At 39.0% G+C, this 24,461-nt stretch overlaps 1 protein-coding gene across 3 annotated transcripts in view; it reads left to right on the forward strand.

Annotated features, from left to right (window-relative positions):
• alcama (activated leukocyte cell adhesion molecule a) overlaps positions 1-20,291 on the forward strand; it is a 103,788-nt gene extending 83,497 nt beyond the window's left edge. Inside the window, exons 9-16 of one of the 3 annotated variants that reach the window (XM_049591226.1) lie at positions 1,940-2,052; positions 3,422-3,545; positions 3,815-3,936; positions 6,460-6,589; positions 9,290-9,316; positions 11,812-11,926; positions 12,794-12,912; positions 18,346-20,291. In XM_049591226.1, coding sequence (XP_049447183.1) covers positions 1,940-2,052; positions 3,422-3,545; positions 3,815-3,936; positions 6,460-6,589; positions 9,290-9,316; positions 11,812-11,926; positions 12,794-12,878 — 716 coding nt within the window. In that variant the 3' untranslated portion in view covers positions 12,879-12,912; positions 18,346-20,291. The remainder of the gene's footprint in view (positions 1-1,939; positions 2,053-3,421; positions 3,546-3,814; positions 3,937-6,459; positions 6,590-9,289; positions 9,317-11,811; positions 11,927-12,793; positions 12,913-18,345) is intronic. The other 2 variants (XM_049591227.1, XM_049591225.1) reach the window with 2 other exon arrangements.
• The last annotated feature ends 4,170 nt before the right edge of the window (positions 20,292-24,461 follow it).

Below are 24,461 nucleotides of genomic sequence, written 5' to 3' on the forward strand. Positions count from 1 at the left end.
TAGTGGATAAAAAGCTAAAAGGTTTTACATTGAAAAGCTAATGCTAACTGTTTCATGTGAGTGAATGGAAAATGCTAAAACAATCAGCGCCATATTCCGGGAGGTAGAGTTTGATAAAAACACAGATTTTGGTGGTCTAACCTAGTTTGTTAGTCAGTCTTTTTGGCTTCCTAACCAAATAGGGTCTGTATGATAGTTTATGCCGTGGCAGCAAAACGTTATAACTACTGACTGAGAGGTAAATACAGTGGTAATGTTAGTTAAGCTGAAAGGGAGCTGATCAAGCTTAATCGATCACACCACCACAACCCAGACAAATGGTGTGAGCAGTCAAATTAGCTGTTTTTGAACAAGGTTATAACAATGACAGACATTTATTTTTCCTCACATTTTTATGGATGCTTTCTGAGACACTCATTTTTGACATCATAAATGGATTTTTACTATTTCTAGCCAAGTTTCCAGTGGCTTTAAGGAAAATCTCCAAATATCTTTGTGTATGCTGTCAATTATAGTTTTTAAAGAGAAAGGAAATTGGAATCGGCCAAAATTGGAAAGGGCAGGTCAAACTATTATAAAAAAAAAAATCGGAAATTGGAATTAGCCAACAAAATTGCAATCGGTGCATCTCTGTATTTTACTTTAAACAGGGTTTTAGAAGTATTTCCTGATCACAGTTAAATACTCATTTACAAGTAGCCTATACACTGAATTGACAAGACTGTTGTGAATGGTATATTGCAGTGGGGAGCTAGTATCTGCCACCATCACCTGGATGCACCTCAACACCATGTTCTTGTTATGTGTAATTCAAGATGTTCTGGTGAAAACATGTCAAGCTCTGTCTTGTAATTAGGCTCACCAATGGGGCATATGAGAGTGTGACATTTGAGCTTGGCATCACTGCAGAATTATGCCAACATAAAGTCAAAATGTAGCAGAAATACACCACTGATGCTGGCATTATTCTTTATTTCTGTTACTGTCAACAAATGTGTTTGCATATCTCTCATTACTGTCTGATTTCCCTACCCTGTCTGTGGCTCTCAGCTCTAAGCCCATTGGTTCCCGCTGAAGATGTAAAAGTTTAAAAGCAGCCCCACTGTTATGCAGTTTCATATTGTTAAAAAAAGGCCCAGTAATTTCCCAAAAGTTTTAGTTACTGTAGTTTTCAGCAATCATTAGTCACACCTACTTTTTGCAGATCTATTTTCTGTGGCAGATTAATCAACATTTGGTGCTCTATTGAGTATTTGTGGCAGCAGGACTGTGTACGTGGGATTGAGTCAAAATAAACTACAGTGCGTGTGTTCATGTTAATGAAGGAATGTGTCACCCAGTGCAGCAGTGTGGCTCACTGATGTGTTTTTAATAGTTTTTGGACAATAATAGAGCTCTGTGGCATAGAGGAAGGCTTTGGATGCACACACAATTCTTGTTAGTAGAAAGATTAATTGCTGGTTTGGGTATACACACACAATTTGTTGACAAGGAGATTTATGAAGATGTATAACACTCCCAGCTGTAGCAGCAGAATGTCATCTCATAAGCCCTTACTCTCAGATCAGTGTAGCTGGAGTCACCTTGAAGTGTGGAGTTTTGTTTTTATTTACCATACATTAACAGTTACATATTCAACTGACCTATATTCAATAAGCAAATACTGAATAAATGCTGTCTGATCTATTTACTCTTTGTTAATAAGTGTTTCCTTTGGCAGATGTGTGTTTTAAAAAATGAAAATATTTTGGCTCTTCAGAAAGTAGACATGAAAGCTGAACTCTCAGCACTAAATTGTGTCTGAAAGTGGACCTTGTGACATCAGTGTTGAATGAGTCCCCTTCAAGGCTACCATCATAACAGCTTCACTGCCTCCGATAAGATGCAACCAGCCGATATGACTCAACAGAACCATCCTTTTTCTGTCTTGTTTTCTCAGTCCTGGACCTGAGTCTGACTCCCACTGGGAAGATTGTGAAGACAGTAGGGGACACCTTATCTGTGCAGGTGCAGAAGAGCTCCTCGGGTGACGCTAAAGAGTCATGGACAAAGGTAATGGTGTCAGGGTTGGTTTGCTGATCAGAGACAAGTGGCATCAATGTACTGTGTTAAAGAAAATAAAAGTAAAGCCAGTAATCAAACCTGACTGCAGAATCACACTCTGATCTGTTACATAATGTGAATAATGGTTGGATGTTGATGATTTCTTTTTCCTTCAACACATCAGGAGCTTAGATGGTAGCGTCAAACTAATTGTTCTACACTGTATCTGACAGAGAGCTCAGCCTAAACAATAAAATACATTAAGGAGAGCACATTATGCTGCATTTATAGAAGGGATGGTAGATTTAGAAGTGTTTGCACAGGGGCAGCTGTTAATCAAAGGCTTATCCACAACTGAAGTAGAGTAGTAGTATTAGTAGTATCTTAGTAAGATACAGTTAATGTATTGGAGTCAATTTATTCTATATAAAACAAAATAATAGGAGAAAAAGCCAGTGGTGAAGTACAGAGGTGGGTCCAGGTCATTGCTTTGCAAGTCTCAAATAAGTCTCAAGTCTTTGCACTCAAATCCCAAGTCAAGACAGGCTAGACCTGAGTTGAGTCCAAAGTCAAGAATGGCAAATCCCAAGTCAAGTCATAACATGCACTTCACTGAATGTAATGCCATTTTACAACAGAGTAATATTATATTACATTTACAGAATTAAGAATTAATTCAGAATTAATTCTTAAAATTTGTATTTATTTGTTAAAACAACATTATTGGAAGTTGTTGCATACTGCAATTCGGCTGGGAATGAAAAGCATTACTATTAGTTTCTTTGGGAAATGAAGGGAAAAGTATTGTTTTTTTTTATTATATTAATTGTTATTATTACAACTACAAACTAAATTTATGGTAGCCTACTAGAACACCATAACACCATAGTTGCTTTTTTCAGTTTACTGGATACAATTTGCTGCAATAAAAATGACTGAAGTGACAATAAAAGACTAAAAACTTTATTTTACCAGATAAAACTGTTGACATTGACAAAGTTTTCCTTTGGGGACATAATTTGCCACTGGAAAAGGTCATGGCTCAAGTTTAAGTGAAGTCACGAGTCATTGGTGTTCAAGTCCAAGTCTTCTGTATTCGTCAAATCAAGTCTAAAGTCGTCAAATTTGTAACTTGAGTCTGACTTGAGGCTAAGTCATGTGCCTCGAGTTCACAGCCCTGGAATTTCCACTGAATTGCGCATCATGTGACCCTGAACAGGAGAAGTGGTTATAGATGCATAGATGAAACTGCGGTCTTGCCTTCATACATTTACAGTTCCTTATTATTAGATTTGCGTTACTGTGGCATTTAAATTTAGAGTTACAGCCATACTTGGCTTAAAAAATAACATGCTGACGTTGTGACTCTGCTTTTCAGAATGGAATGGCACTGAAGGAGCTGGAGTTGACCAACTTGACCTTTGCTGATGCAGGAGTCTATGTATTGGAACTTTCTATGACTGGCCTCATGAGACGTCAGAGCTTTGAACTGGTTGTAGAAGGTGAGGAAGTGTGTGTGTGTGTGTGTGTGTGTATTAGTAACCCTTGTGCTTGCAGTTATGAGCAGAACACTAAAAATGTTACACTCATATTTAGTCGTACAGACTTCTTTTCTTAAAAAAAAAAAAAAAAAAAGGCAAACATGCCAGGGTGTAAGTGTTTCAATCAGTTTTTGGGAGATCATAACAACTCTCTACATATCATGAAATATGTGTGTGTAATGAAATGTTAGTGAACGACTGTGAGTGACAACATAATGTGTTTGAAACAGGAAAGCCTGTGATCACCAGACTAACCAAACACCGTGCTGATGACGCTAGTTACAAAGTTCTGACCTGCGAGGCTGAGGGAGTACCAGAGCCAAGCTTCCAATGGAGCGTCAATAGCACAGACGTAAGTGTTGGAGCAGGAGTGAGAAAGTGTGTGTGTGCTTAGTGTCTTTAGTGGAGAAAAAGAAGCTGCAGCAAAATGAAGCAAAATAGCAAACAGTGCAGTGGGGTGTCAAAGTGTTCTTTAAGGAGCCTTTCAGAGTTGGCTTAGTTCTTTGCAATAAAAGTGGAGAGCTCCTGCTGAGGCTTTCACTCTTTTCTGCCATTGCTCCATTATGACATTCATCTGTACAGTGCTGTTTCCCTGAGGCTGTATGCATAGAGCATAACTATGTCTTAGCAGCCATTGTATATTGGAACTTGTGAACGACCTCGCTCACTGCTGGAGTCAAAATGCATCAAATGCAGTTGAGTGAGGATCATTTCAATATTGAAGATTTGGATTATTTTATTTGTCCCTAGAGAAATTTGACTTGGACATAAAAATACATATTGCAGAAACAGACATAAAGTGCACAACACAGACAGGTGCAAACATAAAGTGCATTCAGATACGTGTATCACCAGCCCTCATTTCACACCCTCCTCATATCCTGAGTTAAGAAAATTCACTGACAGAGGGATAAAAGACTTTTAGGTAACTCCTCCTGTGGTTAATAGGAACCCCGTAGCGTCTACCTGATAAGAGCAGTTCATATTCTGAAAACAGGGCATGGGAGTGGTCTGCAATAATTTCCCCAGCCCATTTAACTATAGTCATTACAAAGAGCATTTGGAGGGAGAGGTGCCTATGTAACCCCCAGTCACTTTCATTGCTGTGTGGACCAGTCTATTTATTTGTTATTTTAACTTTTCTGATAAATTACCAAACCGAGCTGAGTTCTGTAGCGTAATATACTCTCAACAGAGCATGATAAAATAACAGCATTACTATTCTAGTGCATACATAATTCACACAGATATTCCAAGATAGATGACAGGCAATATGTACACCCCAGTATTTGTACGATTTTTTGTGAAAAATACAAAAAAAAAAAAAAACATTTTAAAAAATCTGTTCTCAACTATTATGTGAAAAAAGCATTACCACACAGCTGAAAAGTCACAAGGTTAGGGGTTAGAGGTTAGGGGGTTAGTACCATTTGGAGATAAGTGATTTTCACAGAACAGCAACCATACGCAAAAATGTGCTGCATTCATCAATGGAAACTATTATTCCTGCAGTTTATCGTGATGCTATTTGTGTGGTCTTGATCAAATATTGGCCTCAACAGGACAATTAAGCAGCTTTAAGAGCAGAAGTGTGGGTGATAAAATAGTCTCGCAAATGTCCTGGATCAAAAAATCAAGTTTACAATGAAATAATGGTAATCCCATCATGGTGCAAACTTTTTAGCCTCCACAGTGAAGCCAGATATGTCAACATCTGTATTGATAAGCCCCAAGGTAGCAGTGTCACAAGAGAACTTGTACAATCATTTGCTTTTTTTTATGTAAACAGAATAAGGGGAAACTCACACATCCTTGAGGAATGCCTGTGGTAATGACTTAAGGCTCAAATAATGTCTGGTTTCCTGGCTGGGTCCGGTTGGTTAAGAATGAGTGATACCAGCTAATGATGTATGGATTAACACACATCTGTGTGAGCTTCAGTTCTGCTCTTAAAGCTACTTAATTGTCCTGTTAAGGCTAACATTTGATAAATTGTGGCAATTTCTCGTCACAAGTAGCCTCACAATAAACTGCATCATAAAGTAGTTGCAAATGGTTGCTGTCATGTGAAGTCACCTATCTCCAAATGGTTAACCCTAACCTCCTGACTATTCAAATAATGATATTTTTTTCAACCCATAAAGGCACACCTCATCCTTGAATTTAAACATGACATGATTTTTCAGTTAGCAGTGATAGTGCACAAAAGCTAGATCTTTACAGGGCATGATAAAACATATTGTAACAGTGCCATGAATGTGTTAAAGAGGCCCTGGCCCTGATATTGAGAGATCAATGGAAATGCAAACAGTGTTGCACATCACTGGTACACTGAGGGAGATTTAATAAAGAATAGTTTTTTAATTAGCCAAAAAAATCTGTGAGACAGGCTTTCCACACCGTGTGGGTGAAGTTCAGCCTCAGTGCAGACTGTGATTCACTCCTATAAATATTGTACTTATCAAGATGCTGTGTGATGAAGCGCTCCAGGCCTCATCATGAACAGGTAATGCTCTAACAACGAGGCAATATGTCTCTGCTGGATTCAGGTTTGTTGGCAAGGAACAGGATGTTTTGTGTTTACTCCTGCATTCAGAATGAGTTTGCAGTTTTCCGCTTACTGTCTCCCCTGACTCCCCTCCGTTGGCAGAGTTCAGCACTCCTGATGTCGACATTTGGAGTATTTTCCTCCTGTTCTGACTTCCCACCATTTCACAGTTCCCCACCTGTCGAGCAATACACATAATATCCTGTAGAATGGAAACGTTGATAATGTGTGTGCAACTAAAGAAGCTGCTACATGTGTGAGATTTCTTCCCCCCAAAAATATGTTCCCATATCTTCTTCTTGTGACTGTTTTCTGCTGTGCCTCCAGGAGAAGAGCTCGTACTCTAATGGCAAGGCCATCCATAAAATCACTGTGGTCCCCAGGGTGAATCTGACTGTCACCTGCAGCGTCAGCAACAAGCTGGGAGAAGATACCAAGACCATCAATGTAGCCTCTGGTAAGTTAATGCTTGTCAGGAAGTTGGTTGGTTGGCTTTGTTTTCCCAATTGTGGGACATGAGAGAGCTGCAGTAATGCTTCTAAGGGAGAGCTCAAGTTCTACGTCTTTGAGAAGACAAATCATGTATTTTCACTCGCTTTGCTGTGATTCTGCCTTTTGTTGTTTTGAGTCAATGTATTTGGCTAATTAGGCAGTATTAGTTGAAAACTGCGACCAATTAGTCAAATTAAATTAAAGTTCCACTCTTCTTACAGTGTTCACACAGACATTTGCTGTGTAGTGACAGCTCCTTACAGCCAATAACCTTGTTGACCGTCTCCACATGAGTTTTTTCTGCAGCTCAGTACTGCAGGAAACAAACAGGCTGCTGGTGACTTGATGTTTGCGTTACTGCCAGTGTGACTTCACAGTCGGAGGGAATTTGGCCAGCAGCTTTCAGCTGCAGCTTGACTGCTGAAGCTTCATTTTATTAATGACTGCTCATTATAACACTGCAATTCTTGTTTTGCAACAAAAGATGTTACATGAAACAGGACAACACTGAAACAACTCAAAGCCTCTCTGCAGTTAAGGGTTATCAAGTTGCTTGGGTGTGAGCTATCTTATCTTTTATGGTCAACCCAGATGATAAGAAGAGAAGATAAAACTTCAATCGTTGGCACAATGCTGTAAGATCATTGCACCAACATAATATGATAGGATATAACAAGCAATAGAAGAAGAATAGAAGAATACAAGAAATATATAGATTGGATTATGAGTATAAACATATTTTTAAAGCTGGCATTGAAGCATTGAAGCAAAACATACTGAGAAAAAGAAAGTTATCTAGTAATGTCTGGTATATAAGAATACACCAGACATTAAATATATGAATTATGAATGATACTGACATCTAGAACAACATGTCATCCCAAGACTCAGTTCATCCCATGTGGAACCCATTTCAGCAGTAAAAACAATAAAATGTGATCAGCAGTATTCTTACATTTTCAATCCCATCATAGCAGCGTTGTGGTTGAACAGTGGGGGTCAGGCACTATGATGCTGACAAAATAGCTTAAGCATCGATTTCTTTGCTCATCACACTGTTGTTCTTTGCAGCTTTACACCCGTGGAGAAAGTTACTCACTGTTAATGTTTTAGGACTGCTGGGATTCTTTCCTTCTTCTGATGGATACACTGGCATAGCAGCTATACTATATATATACTATACCATACTATACTATATTTTTGCAGGTTTTGCAGGTTTTGGTGATGATGATCCTGGCTTAAGTCAGAAGACATCAATCTGTAAGCTGTTGTTACAGACAGCACTTGAATGTGAAGAGACTTTAAAGAGACAGTTCACCTAGACCTACAGCTATTTATCAGTCTAGATTGTTTTGCTCTGAGTTGCCGAGTATTTGAGATATCGGCCATAGAGATGTCTGCCTACTTCAATATAACGTAACTAGATGGCACCAAAAATTGCTTTTAAAAAACTCAACAGAAATGTCTCTTTCTAGAAAGCATGGCCCAGTCACTCAAGATAACCTGCAAACCTTATTGTGAGCAGTTTAGTGTGGGAATTATTTTCTTTCTGTCAAACTACACCTGCCAACTGTATCACTGTGGAGATGGAAACGTGCATCTACTCATTGATGAGAGGCTCGTGCTCAGGACAGCGTGAGATGTAAACCTATATGGCATACTCCTCAGCTGAGCTGTAATGTTGTAATGGTTGTGCTAGGTGAGCTAGCAGTTGATGCATGCGTCCTCCTTCTCGAGTTTTTTAAATGTATTTTTTTTTGGAGCACCACAAGCTAGAGTGCCCTCTAGTTACATTACATTGGAGAGAAGGCAGACATCTCTACTGCCGATATCTCTAACACTCGGTAACTCACACCAAAACAAGCTAGACTGATAAATAGCTATACAGGTAAGAGGAAAATATGTATTTTTGATTGTATTCAGTGAACTGTCCCTTTAAATTGTCTTTCCTGTCATTGAGGAAACTGTATAATTATCATTTTCCACAAGTCATATAAACATCAACAGCATTTATTTGCTGAATCTAACAGCTGCAGAATATGCTTATATTGAAATGCGCGCAGTGAAGGGCACCAATTACTTACACTTAACACTTCCTTCCTACACTACACTTCCTTACACTGTGCCCACCATGGATACTGGAATGAAATCAAATAAAACAAAAAGGATTATTTAACCAAAGCCTGGGACTGTCAAAGGCTAACACTAAATGCTACAGTGACATCAGTTCATGCATTCATTCTGTGCCATTGCTGTTCATCCTCATTTGTTCTGTCTGTCTTTGACAATCATCCTTTCTTTTGTCTCTTCACTATCTCCTGGGTCTGGCTGTATTTCTTCTTTGTTCGGGTGCTAAACCTTGCTCGCCTATTTTCCCTGCAGTGTAAGAGCCACTGCCTAGCAAATGCTCTGAAAGCATAGTAAATTGTTGCTTTTAGAATGTATTGTTGCATTCTCCTTTCCAAGGTACACTTTGCTTATTGTAAGGCACTATCAGAACGAAAAAAAAAAAACAACTTTTGTGAGGCTACACCTGGCCAGGCCTCTTTAATGTTTGATGAGTGTAGAATCTTGTTTGGCTTCAGGGTTTTTAGACAAACAGCACATATATGTTTTGTTTGCCTTTTGCTTTTATGATTTCTAATTCATTTATGTTTGATTTCAGTTTTTAAGGAGAAAAGGGAGGAAGAAGGTAAGATTTTGTTTTCCTTTGCCCTTATCTTTTACTTTCTACACACTTTTCAGTAAGCTCTGCTGAGTTTCTTATTTATTTATTTTTCAAAATGTTATGGTATTCCTGAAGTAAAATGTACTATCTTGGCGAATTGGACTAAAGTGTGAATAAAGTGTGGATTCTCTGATGATGCACCCAACACTCACCACTCTGTCTTCATGCATAAACTGAGCTACATTCATTACTTTACCTGTAGACGATACTGTGTGTGAACATTTATCCTCTCAGCTTTTCCATCATCATTATTTATTTTTTTAACTGGCTAACTCATGCAGACAATTATGAAGAGTGCCTGATGATTATTAAAGGACACCACATAGTTAAATGATGAAGACACACCAGTCCTATCCTTGTGCCAGTGATAATGCCACCATTTGGACAACATATGCACATGGATAATGGGACACTATCTGTTAAAAGCATTTTGTATTCAAAGTACAATATATGGTCTTGTAGCAATAAAATCTCTGCAAATACAGTATATTTAAAAGATGACACTTCAGTAGCTCAGTGTAGCTGATGTTTTTTTTAAGCTGTGTTAGATGAGTAATCATGTTTCCGTCCTCTGAATAGTGATTTGTAGCTGCGCACATCAACTTCTATGACCCACCATCCTTAGTTCCTGTCAATAAAAACAAGTCACTGTAACCCTGAATTATACTGTAGTAAAAAAGTATCAGCAAATGATGCACGTCAGCGATGGGTTCCACACACCTCACCAGCTACCCTCACACAGTGTCATTCAGCAGCTTTAGCACCACCTCCTGTGACCTGGTGAGAAAATGGAAAGTAATGAGTCAGACTCAAACATTCATTAGACTGGTATGAGTAATTGCTGAATATATTTGTGATGAAGCACAACGTCAGTTACAGAACCGTTGACAGAAAGGCAAAGATACAGTCAGTATTAAGGAACACCCACAAAACGTCACATCCTTATACACCAAGTGGGGAAACAAAGCATGTTATCATGCTGATCAGGTGCTGTTTGGCTTTCTGCACATCAAATAAACATAAAAATTTTTCAATCTGGAACCTATTTTCCCATGTTTTTATGTCAAAGTGTTAATGGGAACATTTTTTCATACATTGGTCCAGTATTGAGCTAGACAGCTGCAGCTCAGGGCATGTTTTGCACCAATAATTTACATCCACTAAAAGCATTTGTTCTTGCCAGTGACAGGCTCAGACTGTTATTCTAAGTGTCTGACAAATGTATGGAAAGGATCCCTACAGAGATAGACATTTTTGTTAAAGAGTAAGATCCTTTTTGTTGAACTAGAAACAACCCCAAAATCAAAAAGGCAGTTGTCAAACCTTCCAGTATCAATTCAGTAATTTTATCATTGTAAAACAAGTAAAACTCACAATCCCGGTTCTTCTTTTCACTGTTTTAAGATGACCAACTGTGATTTGGTTTAAATAAACTCGTAGTTCTCCTAGTTAGATGCGAGAATATGCAGGCTCTATACAAGCTAAAATTACAGTTTATGTAAATGGAGACTGGCGGGTTTGGTAAGGATGATTTTGGGGCTGATCTAACACTTTATCCAAACAGTGTTAGATTGTTTAGTGACTGGTTATACAGTTGTCAGCTTCCAAGGAGCTGTATTTCTTGAGGCCGCAAATTCCTGTGTGATAAAAGCACATTGTCAAAACACAGGCTAATGGCGTTGAATAACATCAGCACTGCCACTGCCTTAAAATGTGGATGGAATTTACAAAAAACTGAACCTAGTCTATTGCATCACAGCCTTATTGGCTGTAGGGTGTCATAGGGTATCATGTTAAGTTTAATGAATCATATCTATAGTAAATGGAATTTTTTCCTATATGTTTTTATGTGACTTTAAAAACTGCACTGTCCCAGCATTTACAAGCTTGGGGAAAGGACTGTTCTCCCCCTCTCCAACCCCGTCACCACACTCTCCCAAGTATAACTAGACGCAGACCGGATTTATTTTCTCGTCTCCCTGACACACTGATAATCCTCTCCTGTTCTATTAAAGAAACACACCAGCCACCATCTCCAAAATAGTCAATATTTCATTGTGTACTGCTGATGTTTCCTGGAATATAAACAAAACTTTTCATGTAGCCCCAGATAACAACCAAAACAAGTTTCCCAAACACAAGACGAAGCCATAAAATGTTGAGGAAGTGTCATTTTATTGCTACAGTATAAACCAGTGCAACAGAGGAGAGTTTGTAAAGGTGGTGGGATGTTGGCTGTGTGTAGTGTTAGCTCAAGCTAAAATGTTGGCATAGAGCTTCACAGTGAATTATCTCCCTAGGACGTGTCATGATTTTGGTGTCTGTGTTCTCACGACAGCTAAGTTCAAACAGTCTGTCAATGAATTCCTTTAGGTGCTCAGTTGGAAAGCTTCTGTGTGAGTGTTTGAGTGTGTGTGTTAGTCATACAGCTGAAGTAGAGTGCTGCTGTCTGTTGTCAGGTTCTCAGGAGGAATCTGAGGACCAGGCAAAGCTCATAGTGGGAGTTGTGGCAGGGCTCCTCATAGCTGCTGCTGTGGTGGGACTCATCTACTGGCTCTACATGAAGAATTCAAGGTATAGAAACACACACTGGTGCACAAACCCAAATCTGTACCACACAAAGTGAATTAGAATGACAAAAAGGAAGGTGAATAAGGGATACACTCACAGTCTCTTACAGTAGATCAAGCCAACATTTCTGCATGCCCTTAAATGATCACGTCACAGTGATGCATACGGAAGCTGAGAACAGCCGTGCTTTAAAAACCTATTTTTGATGCTGTTATCTTGCGATCACAAGGTATTATTTAATTATCTTGAGAAAACAAGATTTGTCGTCTGGAGCTATTTACAAAAAGGTTGTTTCCTCTTGCTAGGCTACTTAAAATGTTATTAGAGATCAGGAGTGTCAACATGCATAACTGACATCTTGACAACTGTAGAAACTGATTCAAGCTGAAAATATCAGATCAAGGAGTACCCATAATATTATTGATTGCAATAGATGGTAATAGTAATAAAGTGGTAACAGGGTGTCTTCTTGTGTGCACAGAGCCTCTGGTTTGCACAAGAGGCACAGAGTAATGGTAATAAGGAAGTAATTCACTTGTGACCTTGAGAAACGACATTAAAAATATAGTTGCAAGCATGGCCGTTCTTGGCTTCCATAGATATGCAGCTAAGTATATACTATCAGAGCATGTAGCAGAGGGAGATATGGAGAGAAAAGAGAAAAAAAAGACAGCTGAAAATATTCCATAGCCTGTAGTCACGCCATCAGTTTGAATATTAATAGGGTAGAGTTGTAGATAGTCTGAAGTGATGTATGGATATTGAGGAGATGAGTTTGCACCCCACTGTGGAGCGACGTCTGGAGCGTGGTGAGAAGGTCATTCTGTAGCAGAGTTGCTTCACGCTTTTGCAATTCTGTATTCAACACAGGCAAGGAAGCTGGAAAACTGGTGAGAAGGAGGTTGGAACATCTGAGGAGAGCAAGAAACTAGAGGAGAACAATCACACTGTTTAAGGGCACTCAGGCTGTACCATGTGGGATCAAAGAGGTGAGAATTGTCACTTTTAAATATGTACAGTACAGGCCAAAAGTTTGGACACACCTTCTCATTCAATGCGTTTTCTTTATTTTCATGACTATTTACATTGTAGATTCTCACTGAAGGCATCAAAACTATGAATGAGCACATGTGGAGTTATGTACTTAACAAAAAAAGGTGAAATAACTGAAAACATGTTTTATATTCTAGTTTCTTCAAAATAGCCACCCTTTGCTCTGATTACTGCTTTGCACACTCTTGGCATTCTCTCCATGAGCTTCAAGAGGTAGTCACCTGAAATGGTTTCCACTTCACAGGTGTGCCTTATCAGGGTTAATTAGTGGAATTTCTTGCTTTATCAATGGGGTTGGGGCCATCAGTTGTGTTGTGCAGAAGTCAGGTTAATACACAGCCGACAGCCCTATTGGACAACTGTTAAAATTCATATTATGGCAAGAACCAATCAGCTAACTAAAGAAAAACGAGTGGCCATCATTACTTTAAGAAATGAAGGTCAGTCAGTCCGGAAAATTGCAAAAACTTTAAATGTGTCCCCAAGTGGAGTCGCAAAAACCATCAAGCGCTACAACGAAACACACATGAGGACCGGCCCAGGAAAGGAAGACCAAGAGTCACCTCTGCTTCTGAGGATAAGTTCATCCGAGTCACCAGCCTCAGAAATCGCAAGTTAACAGCAGCTCAGATCAGAGACCAGATGAATGCCACACAGAGTTCTAGCAGCAGACCCATCTCTAGAACAACTGTTAAGAGGAGACTGCGCGAATCAGGCCTTCATGGTCAAATAGCTGCTAGGAAACCACTGCTAAGGAGAGGCAACAAGCAGAAGAGATTTGTTTGGGCCAAGAAACACAAGGAATGGACATTAGACCAGTGGAAATCTGTGCTTTGGTCTGATGAGTCCAAATTTGAGATCTTTGGTTCCAACCGTGTCTTTGTGAGACGAAAAGGTGAACAGATGGATTCCACATGCCTGGTTCCCACTGTGAAGCATGGAGGAGGAGGTGTGATGGTGTGGGGGTGTTTGCTGGTGACACTGTTGGGGATTTATTCAAAATTGAAGGCACACTGAACCAGCATGGCTACCACAGCATCCTGCAGTGACATGCCATCCCATCCGCTGCGTTTAGTTGGGCGATCATTTATTTTCAACAGGACAATGACCCCAAACACACCTCCAGGCTGTGTAAGGGCTATTTGACCAAGAAGGAGAGTGATGGAGTGCTGCAGATGACCTGGCCTCCACAGTCACCGGACCTGAACCCAATCGAGATGGTTTGGGGTGAGCTGGACCGCAGAGTGAAGGCAAAGGGGCCAACAAGTGCTAAACACCTCTGGGAACTCCTTCAAGACTGTTGGAAAACCATTTCAGGTGACTACCTCTTGAAGCTCATGGAGAGAATGCCAAGAGTGTGCAAAGCAGTAATCAGAGCAAAGGGTGGCTATTTTGAAGAAACTAGAATATAAAACATGTTTTCAGTTATTTCACCTTTTTTTGTTAAGTACATAACACCACATGTGTTCATTCATAGTTTTGATGCCTTCAGTGAGAATCTACAATGTAAATAGTCATGAAAATAAAGAAAACGCATTGAATGAGAAGGTGTGTCCAAACTTTTGGCCTGTACTGTATGCACTATACACACAAACACAGGCAGTGAGTCTGCTCAGATTATATTTAAGTTCAAGTTCAGTGTGAATGTTAATATACATACAAGTCACATATAATTCCAGTTTATTACAACATGCACAAATCAGTTGCTGACATCTCAATGTACGATACAGCTTGCGATCTGTTAGATGATTAGACAGAAGAAAAAACGGGTTAGTCCAATTTATTTAGAGGAGAAAACAAAAGTGAATGATAGCATAATTACCCAACCTGTGTAATGAGGAGTTATTGTAGACATTTCAGGTGCACTCACTTTCATTTTTACCTTAAAATTAAGTGCTTTAGATCAGTAGTGTTATACATTTTTGCTTTGTCACCCTTGACAGAAAAATATAGGACCCCTCTTCACAGCGTGTCAATTGTTTGCGACCAATTAAACCATTTACACACAAATTTGTGCTGGGAGTCACAGGTTTAAATCATCTGGATAAAGTGTTGCCTGATTACACATCAGTGATTTGTTCAGTGATTCAAATTAGTCTGCTGTTGCGCACAGCAGTTTCTACAGTTGCTGTACAACAACTGAGCCAATCAGAGCTCTATTAGGGGGATGAAGAGTGGGCACATCATCTCCCTGTGTCACAGATAGAAAAATTACCACAAAAGAGGCTCTGAGTGAGTAAACTCTTTTTGTTTGTTTAAACCTGCCTGATCTTAGCCCAGGGGCCGGATGCACAATACTTTAAAAACTCTGTGACCACATAAACACAAAAATGCATTTGCATTCTTTTTGTTAGATTTACAAAGCCATGCCTATGTCTGGTTCCGTTTTTATAAATCTCAATCATTATTTTCATAAATGGACAGATAGACGTGCCCTTGAATACGATTTGCATAGCAATACATGTAAACACGTACCTGTAAAACATCATCTGCACACAGAGTTTAGCAAGACTGTCTTTAAAAAATAGTCAAAGACCCATGAGAACACTGAAACAGGTTTTGCTTGCTGTAATCATGCCTCCTGTTCATACTGGACATTAACAGATCCCTTCCTAATGTTTTTAATGGAAGTGATGGAGGAGTCTGCAGTTCTTGTTTTGTTCAAAAATGTATTCCAAAGTTTATCTTAAAGGTCTAGTGTGGAGGATTTAGTGGCTTCTAGTGGTGAGGGTGCAGATTGGAACTGGATTTAATTTCTCCCATGTCCCAAGCGTGTAGGAGAACTACCGTGACTGACTTAAAAACATGAATAGCCCTATCTAGATCTAGTGCTTGGTTTGTCCATTCTGGGTTACTGCAGAAATGTGGCAGTGCAACATGGCGGACACTGTGGAAGAGGGCCCACTGCATAATATAAACAGCTCATTCTAAGGTAACAAAAACACAACAATTCTTAGTTTCAGGTAATTATACACCAATGAAAACATAGTTATGAATATTATATCCTATTTCTGCCAGTACATCCTCCTAAATCATATACACTGGACCTTTAAGCTAATGGCAGGCACAGCAGTCTTATCTCGAAATAAGGTGATGATCAATCCATTATCACAAGAAAACAAAAGGTTGTTCTGTTTCGTGATCTTGAGGAGACAAGCTTTGTCATCTTGAGATAATGAGATAATTACCAAAAGGGTGTTTCCGTTTATTAGGCCAATTATAAAGTTTATCAGAGACCAGGGGTGCCATGCCAGCATTCCAGATGGCATCTTGACAACTATAGCAACAGATTAAAGGTGAATTATCAGATCAAAAATTACCTGTTACTGATACTATTGATCGTATCAGATGGTAATGATAATTAAGTGGTAACACAGTGCCCTCGTGCACACAGAGCCACTAGTGAGTACAAGGGTGTAGAGTATTGGTAATGGTGGTAGCGGGAATTAATTAACTTGCAATCTTCAGATATCAGCATTAAAAAAATGTTGCAAGTAAGGCTGTACATATCAGGTGGGATGTTTTTGGAGCTTGTAGCAGAGGGAGATACGGAGAAAAAGAAAAGACATTTAAAATATATATCATGGCCAGTGTTCATGCCAACAGTTTGAACACTAATAGGAGTTCTAAATAGTCCAGAGTGACGAGTGGTCAATGAAATAATTTTGCGTCCTGCTCTGAGCGGTGAAGTTACAGATTGCAAGCAATTTAAAGTGAGTCTGAGCAAATTAGGTGGGTATCTCCAAAGTTACAGTATTTGTAATACAAAATTCCCTCTGTCTGTTTTCTGGACAATGATTCTCTGTTGCGCTGCAGTGGAAGGACAGTAACAAAATGAGGGCATTATGCACCAAAAAGGCAACTAATACCCACTTAGGTCATTTAAGAAGAACCGCTGATAAACTCTGGAGTGTGTTTTTGTAATGTGAATTTTGTCCCCCATCACCAACACCGAAAGCTCACATTGAAAACTGTGAACCCATCCTGCATGAAAAGGTATAAATGATTGAGTTTACCTTTTTAAAACAGACTTTACAAAGTGTGCCACAGGGATAAAATGATAACATCATTAACTCAAAGAATTAGAGTAGTATCTCCAATACATATTAAAAAATCATGTGCCTTTGATTGGCATTTTTCAGATTGCTGTGTAGACTGGAAAAACAACTTTAATTACTGTTTTATCATTAGATTCTATCCCTGTTTATTTCCCTCTACGTTATCATGGGCCTTTCATGATCATGTCACCCTAAAAAAATTTGTCTCTAGCCACTCTATCTGTATTTGTAGGTCGAGGGATGGCACTGTGGGTCTTTTAGTCCGCCTCTTCGGTCCAGACTGATATATCTCAACATCTATTGGAGGGATTTTCATAAAGTTTTGTACAGATATTCATGATCCCCAGCAGATATCCCACCAAGTTTGATGATTTCCTGTAGTGTCAAGTCAAAATTTAAGTTTGTCCAATACTTTGATTTATGACCAAATGCCTGCAAAACATAGACATTCCCACTAGCCTCAGTTGTACTTTGTGTTTAGTGCTAATTAATTATTTAGCATTAGCATTTTTTTGCTACTCAATGTGCTGTACAGTGTATTTCTGTGGACATTTGGTCCCCAGATTCTGCTGTGGAGTGAATGCTCTTGAGTACCAACAGCTTCAGACGGGATGCAGCAGCACAGAGGTTGAGAAGACACCACCATTCCACCATCAGGCTCTTAGATAACATTATCTTTTCTCTTCTGCTTAGAAGTGTGAATTTACAGTTCACAGCAAGATAATATGACACAGTCTCTGACTTTCCTTTGACATCTAGTGTCGGCAAAAATGTTGCTGCACATTTCGGATCCATCGTTAGCACAGTTAGCTTGTTGACTATATTATATGAATGCTGTCGTCACACTGAACGTCCCACTGAGCCCCTTAAAATTAACGTTTTAAAACTTAATATGGAAAAAAAGACTTGTCAAATATTGTTATTGAACAGACCAATCTTATTCGACTGAAATAATTCTGAGTCGGGTACAGCCCTAATAATAGCATTGTCATTGGGAGCATGTTAGCATTCTACCAGCTTGTGTGTTTGAAGCGGTGTTTTAGGTATTTGCATCATTACTGTATCTGGCCCCTGGAGTTTTTTGCCACATCTTATTCTCAGATCTCGGCAGATACTTTGATGAACCACAAGGTTGAAATCATATTTCATAGGACTGATGGCTCAAACCAATGAAATAACATAGATGTTGTAATGAACTGGAATTATACTTTAAGACAAATGTGAGTAGCTGTTTTTCTGTGCATTATAGACATGAGTCTTACATGACTGAAATGCTAATGACTGTTTCTCTGTATGTCTTTGTGGGGGAAGAAGCAGTTGAAAGCAGCCTTGCAACATAAAAAAATACAGACTCCCAGTTGGCTGCTGACACACTCCATCAGGCTCCACATAAGCAGCAACAATCAGAGTCATTTTCCGCCAAGTCCTGCCCACAGCCTGCTGTCCCACCTCACTGTTTGAAGTCTGCACTGAGGCTGCCTCGTGTTACTGTTTCATTTTGTGTTTTTGTGTTCCTGGTGAATGCTCCCTGTTATGTTTTGTTTGAGCAATTCCGCTCAGGCTGTGTGGTGGGCTTTTTTTTTGCCCCCTTCGTTCTTTCTTTAGGATTTTTTTTTTTCATTTGTTTGTTCTTGAATCTCTTCAAAGAATGTAAATCCCTCGTACACTTTTTAAGGCCTGTATAATTATAATTATGCGTGTGCCCTGGCTGAGCATGCCAATGTTTATTTTTATTGTTTGTTTTTTACTTTTTGTGTGTGCTGTGTGTGGAAAAGCCTTTGTTTGGCTGTGCTCAGAGAAAAAAAAGACACTTCACTACTATAGAGTCCTACTGAACGTGTTCTCAAACTTTAAGATAACCTCAACATCTCTTAACCTGCTGGCTCATGTTTTCTGGTTTTCAAACACTGGCGACCCTGAATATCTGGTTAATGGATGCCCAGGACTGAAAGAGTGATATTAAGTAAGCAACTGGATGAATGGTTTCTATACATGCAGTTTATCATAATTGTGACCCAAAAAACAAACATACTTTATTTAAATTTAAATCCATAAAAATTGCATTTGTGTGGATTTAAATTGGATGCCAGCAAATGGACACAGTCAACCACTAATTGATTGATTTTTTTTTTTTTTTGTAAATTACAGTATTTTCCCTGTTTTGTTATTCTCAAAAGAAACTCTACAATCCCTTTGTGTTGCAAAAAGTTTTATCTGAAAAGGCAAAAAAAAAAAGAAAAGGAAAGAAACTTGTAAGATTGAAAAAGTGTATTCTGCCATAATCTTTCTTTCTTTTTTTTAAGTTTATACCAAATGACTTTGTTCACCTGTGATTCAGTTTAATACACTACATTGTTGTCTACATGTCTTCACTTGTCTGCTTTGCAGCTCCTGTATTTTATGTTTTTTTTATGTATTTATATCCTGTGTTCAACTTCCCTGGATGGCGATGCTGCAGCATGCAAGGTAATCTTTTTTTTAAGCCTGCGTGAAAGGCATCATCAAGTGTTGGGAAGGTACCGTATGGTTGGAGAGTTACACGAGAGTGAAGAAGGCTATACAGTATCTGTGCTCATTCTCTGCTGTATTACTATTATGATGTTATTTTTAGCTCAGTGGTGTGAAGGATAACCCAAACTGAAGACAGAGGTTGAGATTGGAGGATTAGATTAGGTCATAAAGATGGTGGCTCTCTGGCTTTACACCATTTTTGTTTTCAGTGACCCATCAAGGGGAAAGGGTTAATAAGACAGTTTGAGAGGAATCATGACTCTTGTTAACATTTGTTGTTCCGTTCATACTTTAATTTACTTAGTTGTTTGGTTCACACCATGTTAATTTACATATTTATGACTTACATTGTTCTGATGAATAACTTGACAAAAGAAGCATCAACCTTTCACCTCAACCATCTGTTCATATTTCTGAGTGGATTATGACTATTGCCAACAGTCAGAGTTATAATAAGTTTGAGTTGTTATCCTGCAACAGCTTCCTTGTGGCAATTAAAGGTTGAACATTTGGAACTGGTTTTGTAGACTCTTATTTTCACCACCTGGTATGAAAGTAGAAATTCCAGACTTTTAAGTTGACTTTGTCAAGAGCTTCAGATGTAGAAGCTGTTGATTATAAAACACTAAATGTTAACTTGAAGGAACCATGCTCCGGTTGATCTAGTGATGGTCTCTTTGATTCCAGTTTTCCAAACTGTAGCAAAGATATGACATCCCATTCTCTTGCTTTTTTTTTTTTTTTTTGAACAGTGAAGTTACCAGTGTATCACACTTCCCCACCCAGCATAATCAAAATGACAGCAGTGTAATGTTATTGGGAGATGGTTGCAAAAGTACACATCATGAAAGCAGTCAATGAACATTTGAAGCACCCGGTCCATTCTTTTCTCATGCCTTTTTGTTCCTTTTTGAATAATCAGGTCAGCAGTGAAACCAAAGATGGTAAGATGAGAAGGCCATAGTAGTGTTGTAAATATAGACTTTTGTTTTGTACTGTTGTTGACAATAAAGTGTACATTTTGAAAAAAGGGTGTTATGTCTGTGTATGTGGGGTTGAGAGTTCCTTTCTGTAAACAGTGACTAGCATTTATACAACATCTTTCTAAAGAGCTTTACAATTTGCCTCTCATTCACCCTATCACATATTTTAACAGCGATGGTGGTGGAGCTGCCAAGCATGGCCTGCCCATTGGGAGCAACCTGGGGATCAGTGTCTTGTTAAAGGTCACTCCAACATGCTGAAAGAAGGAGGAGTGAACCCACAACCTTGTCATTTACATGGCAGTGTGGTTCCAGTGAGCTGAATATTATCACATTATAATATTGGGTCATTCCTGCTTCAATCATGGTGAGACAAAAACATTTTCATGGCTAAGATTGCATCTTTATATGGCAATTATTTTACTACCCTACTAACATCGACCAGTCTCAACCAGATAATTGCCATGACAACCATGCCATAAATATATCACAAAAAGACCTATTTTACTCACATCAGTTCTTGATCACTGGCAGGGAGGATCATCCATAGTCTAGAATGCAGGATTGTCAAACATACGGCCCGTGGGTCAGAACAGGCCCGCTAAAGGGTCCAGTCTGTCCCACTAAATGACGTTACGCAACTAATATTGGTGATCTTGTGAAGACTAAGTCGGAATTTTCTGCGTTGAATCTGCGCTGTTGCTACGGCGTAGGCTCTTCGTCAACGTAGAGCCTACACTGTAACCTACGTTGAAGTCTGACGTTCACCTCCTCCAGAAATGTAACTACACGTTACGGCAATGCAGACCTGTTTATTTTTGTAAGCTGAAACCATTTCCCTCAGTGGAAACAAAGCTTTTATTTACTTCAATTTCACAGATAAGAAACTATAAATTGTGTAGATAATAAAGCCTCCACAAAAATAGCATTTAAGTCTTGTGTGTGATTTATACTTTGGGATTTATCCTGGCTTCATATGAGCAGAGGAAATCTCCGCTCATCACTCGGCTAATTTATACAATGTAAAATACCATATGCTTGTACTTATAACATGAGCATGTTGTATTTGTTTGGAAAACATGTTTAGTATAAGACAGTTGTGTTGTTGGTGAACTTAGTGAGTTGTAATGGAGCTGAATTTTGTAACTTTACCTTTGTTAAATGTTGCTGTTGTCCCAGGCTTTGTATGAGAAGAGGAAAAGTTCGCTAGCTGCTAGGCTAATTTATACAATGTAAAATGCTGTAGTTTTGTGCTAATAACGTTAGCATGTTGTATTTGTGCTTTGTCAAGTGCTTTGTCTGTGAATGCTGCGAGATATTGTGTTTGAAATTGTCACTATTAAGCCATGCTTAATGTGTGCTTTGAATCATCTAAACTTTACAGCACAAGTGTAACAGCAGAGTGACACAAACACACCACCGCACAAGTATAACGGCGTAGGCGACGTGGGTAGGCGACATGTGTAGGCTACGGGTTGGGGTCTGCTGCACAAGTAGGCCTACAAATCCCGCTTAAGAGTCACTGGGTTTCAGATACAAGTTAAACAGTGAGTTGCTTACCTCATTTAAAACCGCTTTTTCACCAGCCTATTTTCACACTCTCTACTTATCAAATATCACTGCTTTCTTAGCAAATGGACACACCAAGATTCTCTTTGCGGCGGTATGACACGCACCGGGCGGTGGCTATAATTGACCATGCAGGCAACTACCATAGCATCAAGAGCAACAAAGTCCATATAGGGTGGATGGGTCAAACAAAAACCGGACTTTCACCCGGGAGTCTGCTGTTCATTTCCTGTGTGATACCAAAAGTCAGTAGAGTTATTTTAATAACAACACAGTGTGCTAGTATGTGTTGCATGCTATTCAAGTGATGTCATGTGGTATACCTTTGTAAGAACCATACTTAAGCCAAACCAAGATGCTTTTCTGTAAACCTAACTATGTGTTTTTGTTGCCTAAACATAACCATAGATTTTGTTGGCTCAAATTGAGGAAATAAACCCAAAAACAAAGAGTTTTACCTACATTGTAAGTTTATTTTGAAAAAGATGATACACATGTAACAAGCAGAAACTGTACATTTCATGTGTTTCATATATATTTCATATATTTTAAAAAGGTACATTGCATGTAAAAAGCATCAATTGACACGTGCTTCATGAACAGCCAAAACCGACGCATCTGGTGTGAATCTATTGAGTCATTTCTTGACGCATAGGTCCACTGACAAAACAGAGGTAGTTTTAGTTGGGATGACGATGAATAGATTGTTTCCACTCTGACCAGAATTCAGTCCTCCTAAAAACAATGAATACTTACTGTGGTCATATTTAAAGATATTAAACACTGTGCAAAATATTCTCAGTCAGCAGCTTTAGTACACAAGAATCTGTGTCAGACTTTGTATGATGCCAGCATTACCACACAGGAGCTAAAATGTATGCACTGAGACATATTGTTAAATTTGCACTGATTTTTCTTAAGACATCTCAGACTGTTCATCTGTTTTGTAAATGGATGAACTTTTACAGAATGTACTTGTTCTCCTTCGCTCTAAAAGAAAGTGAAAAATGTGGAGGTGTTGTTATTTAGGGTTATTATGCAAGAGTTTTAGTAAGTGGTAAATGGACTTGTATTTGTGTAACAGCTTTCTAGTCTTCAGACCACTTTGAAAATGCTTTTACACTACATATAAAATTCACACATTCACACATCCATTCATGCGCTGGTGGCTGACTCGATCAGACAAGGTGCCACCTGCTCATCAGTTAGACATTCACATGCACTCACATAACGATGACACAGCCATCAGGAGCAATTTGGGGTCAGGGAATCGAACGGCTGATCTTCCACTGTATGTGGTCCATGAGCTATTAGTTTTACACCCTGGTTTAGAGCTATTGAAGCTCCTTTTGGGGATTTGTAGTCCAGTAATAAACTAAGCTTTTATAGGTGAACAGATTTGTACTTTTGTTTTTAAGGGAAATTGTGTTTTTGAACAAATGCATTTCTAATTGCACCATTTATATAACCTCTGAGAATTTAGAGCTCATCTAATTAATGAAAGTCAGACCCCAGCACAACCACAACACCATGTACTAAATACATTAGGAAACAGAACACACTCTCTGTAGCAGAAATGTTTCTCTGCATAGTATGCCACACACAAATCTATGTAAAAACTCACTCAAAACTCATTTCTCATCACAACACTCACAGCATAGTGAGCTGCAATCAGACTTGTATAATCCACACATGCAGCCAGAACCACCACAGTGAGACCGTTTTGGCCCAGTTTTTGGCCTCTGTCCCAGCACAAAGACCACAGAGGCTCCAGTTAGAGTTGAGCCAGTCAGCCTCCAACATATCCAGCTGGATCGACATTAAGACATAATTTATCTGTGCTCAAGCCAGGACTACTGAAGACTGAAGATATCTTAAATGTACAATAAGATGAGTCAATTCCCTTTTGCTGTGGGGCCTAATTCAGAGAGCAACTTCAAACCAGACACAAAGACAAACAAATTACACCGCTATAACATAATTTCAGTGTTTCACATTGTGATGTAACCTTTTCTCTTGGATCTCCGTGCTAATTAGCATGTTTACAACTCTGTGCCATGACAATGTGACTTTGTTTGTGCCACTCCAGCCCTGGGAGCTGTGAGGGGTAGGAGGACATCTGAGACTTCATGTACTGCGTGTAGGAGGAGATGAGCTTCATCGCTGTTGTTTCAGCTTCCTGCTGCTTCAGAGATTCGCTGATTTCTTCATGCCCTTTAAATCCACGTTTTTAGTTTTTTTCAGGGAGTCTCATCCTTAAGCTCCTGCATCATTTGCATGTAATTCTAAGGCATTGTGTCAAAATATAGATGCAGAAACCCAGCACCCCCAGGAAACAGTTATTTTGATCAGACACATTCCTTG

This window comes from Epinephelus fuscoguttatus, linkage group LG12, assembly GCF_011397635.1.
Source record: "Epinephelus fuscoguttatus linkage group LG12, E.fuscoguttatus.final_Chr_v1".
NCBI classification, from domain to species: domain Eukaryota; kingdom Metazoa; phylum Chordata; class Actinopteri; order Perciformes; family Serranidae; genus Epinephelus; species Epinephelus fuscoguttatus.